Source organism: Monoraphidium neglectum (genome assembly GCF_000611645.1).
Source record: "Monoraphidium neglectum strain SAG 48.87 unplaced genomic scaffold scaffold01799, whole genome shotgun sequence".
NCBI classification, from domain to species: Eukaryota; Viridiplantae; Chlorophyta; class Chlorophyceae; order Sphaeropleales; family Selenastraceae; genus Monoraphidium; species Monoraphidium neglectum.
The window spans coordinates 1-11879 of NW_014011829.1; the positions used below are offsets into that span (position 1 = coordinate 1).

Consider the following 11879-nt stretch of genomic DNA (forward strand, 5'->3'; position numbering starts at 1 on the left):
GCGCCGCCGCCAGGCAGGAACGGGGCGAGGCCGGAGGGCAGCGCCTTGGCGCCGCCGCCGGCCCCCGGGCTGCCCGGCTGGCTCCCGAGCAGCGCGCTCGACACCGGCGCCGACCCCCCGCCGAAGCCGCCGCCGCCGCCGCTGTCAGGCTGCTGCAGCGCCGCGAGCGCGTCGAGCCCGCCCGCGCCCAGCAGTGCGGCGGCCGCGCCGGCCTGCTGCTGCTGCAATGCCCGGTACGCGAGGCGCGTCTGCAGCGCCGCGCGGGGGCCGTCAGGGTGGTAATACAGGGTGCTTGGGCACCAGCTGTGCCGCCGGCTGCCACCGGCCGCCGGCGCACGCGGCGCCGCGGGCGCAAACGCGCCCGGCGGCGCTGCGCCGGCGGCGCCGCCGGCCCACGGCTGCTGCTGCTGCAGCCCCGGCTGCGGCTGGAGCGGCTGCTGCTGGGCCAGGCTGATGGGCGGCCCCGCCCCCGTGCCAATGCCGAGCGCCGCCAGCCGCTCCGTCACCGCCGGCGGAGGCGCGGCGGGGCCGCCGCTAGAGTGGTACCCGTTCGGCGTGCCGCGACCGCCTGGCATGCCAGCAGGCCCAAAGCAGCCGGCGCCACTGCCGGCTGGCGAGGCCGTCCCCGCCGCCGCGTGATGCTGGTGCTGGTGCAGCAGGGCAGCATTGTCGTAATTGCCAACACTGCTGCGGCGCGCAGCGTGCGGGTCATGACCGGCGGGCACAAACATGCTGTGCCGCCGTGCGCGGGGCGCACGCGGCGCGACGGGGCCGCCCTGCTGGGGCCCGAGCTGCTGCTGCAAGTACCCTCCGGCCCCAATGCCCGGCGGGCCCGGCGCCTGCTGCTGCTGCAGCTGCTGTGAGAGGGACAGCAAAAGGCCGTGCGGCGGCGGCGCGCCCGCGCCCGCGCCGGCGGCGGAGGCCGGCGCGCCCCAGCCGTCGCCGCTCCCGAGTGAGGGATACATCGGCAGCGGCCCCAGCGCTTCATGCAGCTCGTCGTCCAGCCGCAGCCCCCGGAGGCTCGAAGACACTGGCTGCTGCTGCTGCTGCGCCTGCTGCTGTTGCTGCTGCGACGACAGCTGCCCGAGCGGCCCTGTCGTCAGCCCCCCAAACAGGCTGCCGGGGCCGCCGCCCAGCACGGACTGGGACGCCTGCTGCATGGGCGCCGGCGGCAGAGGGCCGTCAAACAGGCCTGCGAAACCGGCCGCCAGCGAGCTGGCGCTGCCGCCCAAAAGGGGCGACCCCGCCGCGCCGGGCAACATGTGAGCCGGCCCGAATGAGACACGGCGCTGCGGCCGCGGCGCCTGCAGGGGCGCCTGCATGGTGCGCATCGTTTGGCGGGTTTGAGAATTCAATACGATGCGGGGCAGACATGCCCGGGTCCGTGCAAGAGGTGGCGGCACACATGCCAGCGGTCGCGCCCCTGCGCGCGCGCATGCGCCGATCGCATGCGCACCACGACCATACGCGCCCCGGCCCCCGTCCACCCGGCTATTCTCGTGCAAGTATGCGCGGAACGCACCTCGGAGAACAAACACAGGACGTCAGGCGCACTCTCTACTGTACATCGTGAGGGCAGCGATGATTTATGAGCGGGGGGGCTGCCTGAGCCCCGCAGCCAAGCCAATTACGTCTATGCCCTATTTAGTCGGTGTAGGCCAGCACGGGCCGCGGGGCAGCCGCACAAAGGCACACTTGTGTGTTCAACTCACCGGCCACCAGAGCTTCAGCCATGCAAGATGTGTTGCCTACAACCACACGCTTTTCCCATGCCGTCAGCAACACCTGTCACGGTGCGGCCTGCTGTCTTTGAGAGGGGCGCTCTGGAGAACGCTCCCTGCCATGCTTTTTCTTTGATGTAATGTGTAGCTATAAGATTTGCACAAAGTCCCGATGTGATATCTTTCGTCAAGATGGGAGCGCTGTCACCAGTCCAGAATCCCGCTGCACGGCCTGGGAAGTATTGCGTGGTGACGACTGCTGAGATGCGCAATATATATCATGGTCATTGGACGCGTGTAGGCTTGCCAAAACTCGCGCGGACCCGATGGGCACGAAGAGCTGTCGTGCGCATGGCGGGCAGCACGCCCTGCTGAGGGTACGCCGCAACCGACTGTCAGCTTTGCCGTTGCCTGTGTCTAAGTGTGGCCATTGCTGCAGCCTGATGGAGCGGGTAGGAAAATATGAGGGGGCAGCACATGTTTTGAATTGAGATTCTGCATTTCCCTGCTGTTGGCTCAGCCTGGCTGTGAAGCCGTGCTCATGCGTCAACGGTTGACTCCCACGCCTTGACCCAACGATCATTCCTCCCAACTCTGCCGTTTTCCTGAAAGATGAGTGCTTCACATGTGACCTGGAGATGTTAAACAATTGGAGCGCCAAGGTGAGAGAGCCAGCAGCTTGCATGTCGATTTCAAGTACACTCAAGGTGGCAGCCAGTGTGCTGCGAGTGGGTGGCCGAACACACACAAATACACACATGGCGATTGCAGTACATGCGCACTTCGGAGCCCGCCGCAACTAGGCAGAAACTTCCAGTGCCAAGGGCTGCAACCCGGCCAACGCCAGCGGCGCGCGATGCTCGCTTCCTCTCGATTTGCCCCCTCGCGGCGCCAGCGGCCTGCGCCCACTCCGTGCACGCACACTCCATGCACGCATTCACCTGCGCACTGCCGCAGGCGCCTTACACGGCTCCCCATCGCTTGCAGGCTGTTTATGCTCAACTTTAGAGCTTGAGCGGCGTGGGCGACACCAGGATGCCGTCGGCATCTGCATACACCCAATCGCCAGGCTTGATCGAGACGCCCGCAAAGGTCACGGGGACGTCCCTGAGCCCCGGGTCGCGCTTGCTCGATTTCTGCAGGGGGAGCGGCAACCGCAGAGGCAAGCGGAGCGGGCGTGTAAGGTGGGCTGTCCGGCAGCGGCCCACCAGCGCGACAGCGCAGATCACGACCCCACACGCAGCGATGGGCGTGGGTTGGGTGCACGGTGATGGGCGTTGGTCGGGGTGCAAGGGGTTGGCGGGGGCTTGTCCGGCAAAGATGTGCCCCAAGTGGGACCCTGCAGCCGATTACCAGGGGGTGTGTTGCAAGTGCCTTCACACCCAGGTTGGGCAGCTTGCCGATGGCCTCAGAGTCCCGTATGCAGCCGTGCACGATGATGCCCTGGGTTGGAGGAGTTGAGAGGTTGGGGCGGCCTGGAAGCTGCATGCGGCCACCTTGCAATGCCGTCCAACGTGGCGAATTTCGAAGCCGGGTTGGATGGGATCTCGCCTCGCACTGCCCCTCTAGGCCCGCAGGCCCGACCAGCCCCAACGCGCCGCGGGAGAGCGCGGGCTCACGCTCCAGCCATTGCGCTGCGCCGACTCCGCCAAGTTGTCCCCCAGCACGGCGCAGCGCTTGGAGCCGCCCGCGTCGACGACCAGCACGCGGCCGGCGCCGGGCTCCTCCAGGGCCTTGCGCACGAGGGGGTTGTTCTCGAAGCAGGACACGGTGCTGGCCTGCATGGGCATGCGCATGCGGGGATGCATGGGCCGCATGCGGCCTTGCATGGGCGCTCGCATGGGCGCGTCGCAGTGGCACTATCTCTCCATGTGTTCGCATGCGGTTGTGTATGCACATTGTTGGGATCGCGGAGAGAACTGCAAGAGGGGGCTTGCAGGCACCGCGGGCCGCAGCGGCACGCGCAGCATCACAACATGCGACAGCACGGAAACACAGACGCTGCTTACCTGCCCGGAGAACTTCAGGCGGCCGCCAAAGTCCCGGAAGACGCCCGCGTGCGCGATCTGGACCTTGCGGGTAGTGATCTGATCCACCGGCTCGGGGACTGTCGATCGCAAGGCAGGTTGTGGGCGCAAGCGTGCGCGCAGGGTCAAGACAAGCCTTCAGGAGTTGCAGCACAGCTTGCACTCATCAACGCCTCACACTGGGGCTCAGCAAGCGGCTCGAAGCTGTCAGTCAAGGCTTGGACCGCTCGGTGCGTCATGTTGCCACACGGCCGGGGTCAAACTCTTTTGGACCCTGTCCCCATTTGCAGTCCCCTCAGGCCCTCACCAAACACATCACACAAGTCCGCGGTGCCCGCTCTATCGGCGTCCGCCTCAGGCCAAATGCTGTCGGCAAACCCGCGGCCCGCCATTGGGACGAGCCACGTGCGGACCGCTACCGCGGGCGCGGCCTGCGGGCAGACGGCTTCATAAGCAGGTAACAGACGGCCAAGCGCGAAAGCTGCGCGACGCATTGTGTGTTGCTTGGGCCGCGGGGGGTAGAAGCCCAGGGGAACCCGGGCCAAAAAACGTGCAAGTTGGATGATCTGCAACCCGCAGCGTGATATGTAAACAGTTGCGCTATCAAAATCCTCTTTGCGTTTGACGGACACATGCACCCCGCCCACTTGAGCGCTGTGCAGCGACATACACACCAGGTGACCGCCGCTGCAGCACTGCAAAAAAGCGGCTCGAGCGCTGCTGAAAGCAGTACGAGCTGGCGGATGCAAAAGCAGGCCAGGAGGGAGCTCCAGGACCTGCAGGTGCGTGATCGGCATCCTCCAATAACGCTGTCGCAGCAGTTGACACTGGCCTGGACCCAGCCAGTGCCTACCGCCCATGATCGCCGCCCATGCGCAATCCTACACACGTAGCGCGCCGCTAAGGCAGCCCGCTGCATGGCAGAGGAGTTTGCGACTGACTTCGTTTTGGTGCGGCATGGGGAGACGGCGTTCAACGCTGAGGGGCGCCTGCAGGGCGCGCTGCCGCCGGGGCCGCCCCTGAATGCTCTGGGCTGGCAGCAGGCGGAGGCGGTAGGCGGGTGGCGGGTCATGCGATGGATGGCTGGAGGTGGGGCGGTGTGGAGGGTGCATACCGGCAGCAGCAGCAGCAGCAGCAGCAGCAGCAGCAGCAGCAGCAAGCGGCCACATTGTTGTGAGATGAACCTGAGCGGCAGGCATGGCGTGGGCGGCTGCCCCAGAACGCCCGCCGACGTCCTTCCCCCGCCCACGCCCCCACCCCTCACCCACTCCACTCCGCCACACCCCATCGGGGACGCGCAGCCTGCCAGCCTGCAGGGCCGCATGGCACAGCTGTTCGCCCCCTGTTCCACCGCACTACCCTCGCCCCTGACACCGCATTTTCCCCCTCAAAAACAGCTCGGGCGAGCGCTGGCGCGGCAGGCACGCGGCGGCGGTGGCGCCTTCCACAGGGTGTACAGCAGCGACCTCCTCAGGGCAGTCCAGACCGCGCAGGCCCTTGCGGACTGCCTGGACATCCCCAGTCGGTGGGTTCACCAGCACCCAGGCCTGAGGGAGCGCGACGTCGGCGCGCTGCTCGCCGGGCTCACGCGCGCTGAGGCGCCGGCGCGGCAGCCGGCGGCGTGGGCCGCACTGGGGGCGGGGGCCGAGGTGCCGGGCGGCGGCGAGTCTTTCGACGCGCTGCAGGCGCGGCTGGCCGCGACGCTGGAGGAGATTGCGCAGCGCCACCCAGGTCTGCAGCTGGCTGCGGCGACAGCGCTGTATTATGCGATTGTTTCGGGGCCTCAGCACGCAAGGGGCGGGGGAAGCGCTGAGGGCGGGAGCCGCGTTGACGGACGCGTTGATCATATCATCGGCTCGCGCTTTCCCGCTCGGGGGTTTTCAGCCAGCAGGCTCACTGTGTGCCTTGAAAGGCTGCGGTTGCTGCTTGTGCATGGAACGCAGAGGTTGCACGATCCGATTGGAGCCTTGAGGGTCCTCAAACAGGCGTCACCTCTGCAACCCCCTTCCTCAGGCACACACACGACCACAGCTTGTACTTGAACGCACACAAAAGCACGCGTACACTCGTTTTGATCATCTGTGTTCACATAATACCCACATGTACGCACACCCGTTGCCCTGCGCCCATCCCAGGTGAGCGCGTCCTCCTCGTGAGCCACGGCGGCGCCCTGCACGCGGTGCACCGGCGGGGGCGCGGCTACGCAGCGCCTGGCAGGGTGGCAAACTGCGCCGTCAGCAGCCTCAGAATCGGCTGGCCGGCGGCGGGCCAGCAGAAGCAGCAGCAGCAGCAGCAGCAGCAGAAGCAGCAGCAAGAGCAGCAGCAGCAGCAGCAGCAGGAGCAGCAGGAGCAGCAGGAGCAGCAGGAGCAGCAGGAGCAGCAGGAGCAGCAGGAGCAGCAGGAGCAGCGGGAACAGCGGGAACAGCAGGACCAGTCGGGCGAGGGAAAGTACGAGGGAGGTGGAGGGCGGGTCGCGGCAGAGCAACAGTCCGAGAGGCGGCCGGTGCGGCGGGAGCGGCAGCAAGCGGAGGGAAGCCCCGGCAGCGCCCTGCAGCTCGGCAGGCCTGTGTGGGCGCTGCTCAGTTGGAATGAAGTCATCTGGGACAAAGGCGAGGGCTCAGGGGGTGCGGCCCCGACTGCCGGCAGCTTTGGTGGCGGCGCAAACGAGGGCTGACAGCTCTGGCGGCAGCCGTGCAGCACGGGTGGATCTGCTGACATGTCTAATCAACACTATTTTCTTCAAACAGCTCTCATGATCAGCCTGGTAGGGTGGCGGGCACCCAAACACCTATCCCCGCCTGGTACACACTTGATGTGATTTTGAACGCTTGCGCGATTGCGTTGCAATATGGCTTCAGCGCTGTGCGTTCATTCCATCTCTCCTTGATCGTCTGAATTAGAAAGAAGACACATTTTCTCTGCTGGATGTTCTCGGCCGGCCACAGCGCCACATTCCATTGACACCATCCGCTAGGGGTGCCCACCCAAAGTCTGCTAGACTTGTCTGAGCGGGCAAACAAACTGGGGCACCCCTCCTGGTAGTGGCAGGCTGCAACGCCAAGAGCGATAAGCCCCCCGCCCTTCGGGTAAGGTAGTCCACTGGTTGCAGCGTATTTCAGGGGGCCGTTTGCCTCAGGCTTTGATTGTGCTGGTGGCGAGCGTCCACGGCCTGCGCCCACACTACTGCATCATACGCGTGCCGTCATGACACGTGCAGACTGCGGGTCTCTGAGAACTTCTTCAAGGCATATCCTTGCTGCCCACGCGCTGTGTGCTTTGAAAGTGGTGCCCATCTAGATTGTTTGTCCATACTAATCGTTACGTTCCCTGCCGCTTTTCTGCTTGCGAATCATTCGGCGCCAGATTGATTTGTAATTGCTTAGCATCTGCCAGCTGGAGAAGAGCGTTACAGGGCGGGGCAAATTGATCATTGGGCAACGGCTACCACCTCGGTGGTGCCTGTACATCGGTGGGGCATGCGCGAAAACAATCAAGGAAAAGCAAGCAAGGAATGCGCAGGGCGTGGGGCACTGCACACCGCGCGCAGGCCATTGCGTCGGCACAGTGCAGGTGCGCTGTCGCCTGCACAACTTCAGAATCACCAGAGTGCGCTGATATCGCAGGCATGGCCCAGAGAGCACGGACTGCAGCAGTCCAAGGGAATCCGCTGCGCTTGCGCACAGCAGCCCCCGAAGCGACGCACCAATAATGAAGCCGCGGCATGCGTGGGGCAACACAGGCCGCCCCAGCGCGCGAGGCCGGGCGTGTGGCGGGAAAGTCTGCAGGTCCTTGGCGAAAGCGAGAGCTCTGGTCACTCGCATCAAACACAATTCTTGGCGTTGTGCAAGAAACCAACAGCACGAGGCGCCACCGGCGCTCCCGGCGCCAGCGAGGCGGGCGCCACCCCCTTAGTAATGACGGGCCGCGCCCCTTGTGCAGGGGCGCTAGCGCGCACCAGCCGCGCGCAGTGCGGGCGGCGCGGCGTCAGCGGGCAGCCGTCAGGGCTGCAGCAGGGATGAAAGGATTGGGCAGGGGGCCCAGAACACGGAGGGCTGGGCGAACCATAAAACAGCGGCCACGCACGCAAGGGCCACCGGCGCTGCAGAAGCCACTCTGCGGCAGCAGTCCGCGGCCCACGCTGGGTCGATGCGTTGCAGGCCCACATAAATGCCTTGGGCTGCACTCCGTACATCCGCCGCTTCCTGAGAGCCCATCTGCTGCGGGCCGCCACGGCTTGCGGTGTGCGGCGGACAGGCGCCCGACGGCCTCTGGCGCCAGCTTCAGCGCCGGCCAGGGGACGTCGTGCAATGTGCGCTGCAGCTCCTGTGACCCGGGATGCCTGATACACCCGCCAATTGCACAATAGAACCACTCTGCGTTATTCTAGGACTTGGAGGCTAGCGGCGGGGTGCGTGTGTTGCTCGCCGCACGAATATCTTCAAAGTGCCTGCTTGTGCTGGACCGCTGTAACTAGCAAAGAGCTTGTGAGGTTATGATTGTTCAAATGATACGCATGGTGTATAGGCGATCGTGTGCGTAAAACGTTTGTCGGTGTCACCGTGGAGCAGCCCGCGTGGCCAGGGGAGAGCGTTGGATCATTCGAGGGCAGCGCGCGCACTTCCCAAGTCGTCTAACTTTTCCTCAGCACAACCGTGATAGCATAAACTATTGTATCATGCATTTTGGCGGCGCCGCAGCACCATCCATGCCCGCTCACTGCTGCGCGCCATCAACTCACATCCTGTGCTGCCTTGACTGGTGCGCGCATGCTTGACCACGCACACGCCACCACAGCAGCGTGCGCAGCCATGGAGCACGACCGTATAGGCCATGTCATGCTGGTGGGTAGGCTGGACTGTCGTTGTAGCAGCTGACCTGCTGCTGCTGCTCCTACTGCTGCTGCTGCTGCTGCTGCTGCTGCTGCTGCTGCTGCTGCTGCTGCTGCTGCTGCTGCTGCTGCTGCTGCTGCTGCTGCTGCTGCACACACGTTCTTGAATTGGAACACACCCCCGTGTCTCACAAGCGTCTAGACTCCGAGAACAGGTTGCGCTGACAGGCGTGCGCACAACCCTGTCGCAGGACGTCCTCAACACACAGAGCATTCATGACGCCCCTTGGTCCAGCACCAACACGCATACACTTACAGGGTGCGCGTACACAGCGGTGCTGCACGGGTGCACCCGTGCTGAAAGCTGGCAGGCATGCACAACAGTGTTGCCGTGCAGCAGGCCTTCACCGTCGCATATCCCAACTATGCATCATTGGGGACGGGCGGCACCTCGCGAACCCCCAACTAATGGCCCAAATGACCTCCTGTGCCCCCGCCCCCACCTCACAAACCCCAGTCCGCTCGCGCACCATCGGGCCCAGCTGCAAGCGCGGCGCCGCGGCGGTGGCGCCGGCGGGGGAGACGGGGACTGGGCGGGCCTGCAGGGCGACGTGGACGCTTTGGTGGACTATGTGGACAGCCTGGCAGCAAAGCGCGCACAGCACGCGTGGCACACGGAGCGGAACGGCCTGCTAGCCAAGCTGGGCGAGGTGCGTCAGTAACGCAAAATGCTTGCTATCAACCTCTTTTGCTACAAGGATCGTGGAAGGCCGTGGCTGCAATAGAGGCCGTTCATCCAATTCTGCAAGTGTGATGCTTGAGCGCGTGCCCCCTTTCACCGGCGGCGGCCCGTTCCAAACGCGGGATTGGCTTTCGGGCCCTGCACGCCTCTGCGCAGCTGGAGGCGCGAGCCGCCACCCAAGAGCGGGAGCTCTCGCAGCTGCGACACCTCTTGCCGGCCGCCGACGCAAACGCTGCCGCAGCCGGAGGCGGCGGCGGCGCGGCGCCGCAATCGGCGGCTGCTGTGCTGGCTAGGGAGCTGGAGGTTCAACGGGCAGACGCGGCCGGGTGGCGGGGGCGCTGCCAGGCGGAGCAGCGGCTGCGGCTGCTGGCTGAGGGCGCTGTGGCCGACGTGTTGGGTGAGTCCGCGGCAGGGCATCCTTGCGTGGGCCGCTGGTGTTGAACGCTTTGTGTTTGAGCGCCAATTTTGATGTCCTGCCCAGCTGTCGGTCAAGCGAGAACAATGTGTCAGGGTATGAGGGTGTAGCGCACTTGTTAAACGTCAACAGTCCGCACCCACAGATGGACGCGGCCGTTCGTTTTTGACCGCTGCTGCAGGCGTGATCGACGAGCTGTTGCTGCACTGCGACGGCATCTCCGCCAAGCTCGCTGCGCTGGACGCGGCCTCCGGGGCGGCGGCCGCCAAGGGGCGCGCGTGGCAGCGGCGGCGGTCGGTGAGCGGCCGGGTGGGGAGCGCGGGGACGCTCGGCCTGCGCGGACGGGGTTGGGGCCAGTGGGGCGCAAATCGGCACAGAGCATTGAGCAACGGGGCTTCTGCTGCACGCTTGCTGGACGCAAGAAAGCAGGCCCATGCAATTGAATTATGGATGCACCACGTGCCGCACAAACCAGGAGCCGGGGGGGCGCTCGCTGGTGTCTGAGGCCGCGCTGGTGCTGCTGCTCGTCGGCTGCGCGGTCGCGGTGGCGATTGTGGTCACCCGGCAGGTGCCGCTGACGCGCCTAGCTGCGTCGCCGGCGTCGGGTTGACAGTTGTAACAGCAGCACCGCAGAGGGCGGCAGGGGCAGGATTTCTACAGACGGGGGCATCAAGCGGCGGGGCGACCCTGGCGACAAGGGCCGTGCACCACGCGGTCAGGTGATGAGCTTGAGGGCGGTAGTCAGCCGGTGACTTGGTCACTCATCAAGCTCTAGCTGCCATGGCCACATCGACTGCCAGAGGGTTGATTTGCGAGTTCGTATGGTAGTTGATATACCAGACGCACACAGCCGCGCTCTGAGCAAGATCATCAGTGAATTCGAATGCGTTCGTCTGCACCCTAGCAGGAAGCATATTGTGATCATGTACATTGGATAAACCCCAGCATTCTGCGCATCTTATTGGTCCGCGGCCACCATGTGCACTCTGCAGCGATTTCAGCGACGTGCCTTGCTGCTGCTCATGCTAGCCGCAGCGGCCGCTTCCACGGCAGCTGCCCCTAAACCGTTGCTCATCGTCGGCAGCATCAACGCTGACTCCACCATCTCCGTGGAGCGCCTGCCGTCGCGCGGCGAGTGCATCACGTCAACCAAGCCGGTCCCGACGCTGGCCGTTGGCGGCAAGGCAAGCACTCGCCCGTGTGCCTGCTTTTGCAACTCCGGGCCAGCCCAGGCGGGCGCGAGGCGCGTGGGGGCGCCCGGCGTCGGCGCACAGCCCAGCCTCCGATTGCACGTCAGCTAGCTTCTCACTGCAAAACCCGGCCAGGCGGCCGGGAAACCCATCCGTACTGCCGGCAATGACGGGGAAACAGCCCACGGCCGCGCCCCTGCAAAACACCCGCTCCAGGGCGCGAACCAAGCGGTTGCCGCCGCCCGCCTCCGCGCGCCCGGCGCGCCGCCGCCGCGCTTCGTCTGCCGCTTCGGCGGCGACGGCCCCGGCACATGGATGCGGTCAGAGCTGCGGGCAGAGGGGGTTGACCTGTCGGGCAGCGAAACCTCGGACGGCGTCGCGTCGGGCGCGGGCGTGGTTTGGCTCGATGCCGACGGCGCCGCGACGAGCGTCGTCCTCGGGGGCGCCAACACCGAGGGCTGGGGCGGCGCGGGCGCGGGGCATGAAGCAGCGCCGCTCGCCGCGGCGGCCGCGGCGGCGGCCGCGGGCGCGGGGGCGCTGCTGCTGCAGCGGGAGGTGCCCGGGTGGGTCAACCTCGTATACGCCAAGGCGGCGTCCGAGGCTGGCGTCCCGGTCCTCCTGGACGCCGGCGGCGAGGACGTCCCCTTGGACGACGCCATCCTCGGATTCGTCGACTACCTCTGCCCCAACGAGATCGAGCTGTCGAGGCTGACGGGGATGGACGTCGGCGGCGGCGGCCTGCCGGCCGCGCGCCGCGCGGCGGCGGCGCTGATGGCGCGCGGCGCGCGGAACGTGCTCGTCACGCTCGGGGACAAGGGCGCGCTGCTGGTGCTCGGCCCGGGGCGGGCTGGGGCCGGGGCCGATGGTGGCGGCGGCGGCAGAGGAGGGGCAGGAGGAGAGGGTGGTGCAGAGGACGGGTGGGAGGGGCCCCAGGAGCTGCTCCAGCCGCCGCTGCC

The 11879-nt window shown here is 66.2% G+C and overlaps 4 protein-coding genes across 4 annotated transcripts; 2 read left to right on the plus strand and 2 right to left on the minus strand.

Annotated features, from left to right (window-relative positions):
* Positions 1–21: 21 nt before the first annotated feature.
* MNEG_9040 (hypothetical protein) lies at positions 22–1322 on the minus strand (the record flags this gene model as incomplete). Its single annotated transcript, XM_014042485.1, has 1 exon — positions 22–1322. A coding segment is annotated over one exon (1301 nt), but the record flags the coding sequence as incomplete, so codon positions are not given.
* Positions 1323–2725: 1403 nt separating this feature from the next.
* MNEG_9041 (regulator of ribonuclease activity A) lies at positions 2726–4140 on the minus strand (the record flags this gene model as incomplete). Its single annotated transcript, XM_014042486.1, has 5 exons — positions 2726–2857; positions 3075–3164; positions 3341–3499; positions 3731–3828; positions 4056–4140. 5 exons carry the CDS (start codon positions 4138–4140, stop codon positions 2726–2728), a joined length of 564 nt encoding a protein of 187 aa, XP_013897940.1.
* A 525-nt stretch (positions 4141–4665) lies between these two features.
* On the plus strand, positions 4666–6422 carry MNEG_9042 (phosphoglycerate mutase; the record flags this gene model as incomplete). The annotated part of the gene is made up of 3 exons (XM_014042487.1): positions 4666–4800; positions 5146–5479; positions 5884–6422. 3 exons carry the CDS (start codon positions 4666–4668, stop codon positions 6420–6422), a joined length of 1008 nt encoding a protein of 335 aa, XP_013897941.1.
* A 2156-nt stretch (positions 6423–8578) lies between these two features.
* MNEG_9043 (hypothetical protein) lies at positions 8579–10343 on the plus strand (the record flags this gene model as incomplete). Its single annotated transcript, XM_014042488.1, has 5 exons — positions 8579–8589; positions 9094–9286; positions 9475–9715; positions 9915–10030; positions 10209–10343. The coding sequence occupies 5 exons, from the start codon at positions 8579–8581 to the stop codon at positions 10341–10343; spliced, it is 696 nt and encodes a 231-aa protein (XP_013897942.1).
* Between the last annotated feature and the right edge of the window lie 1536 nt (positions 10344–11879).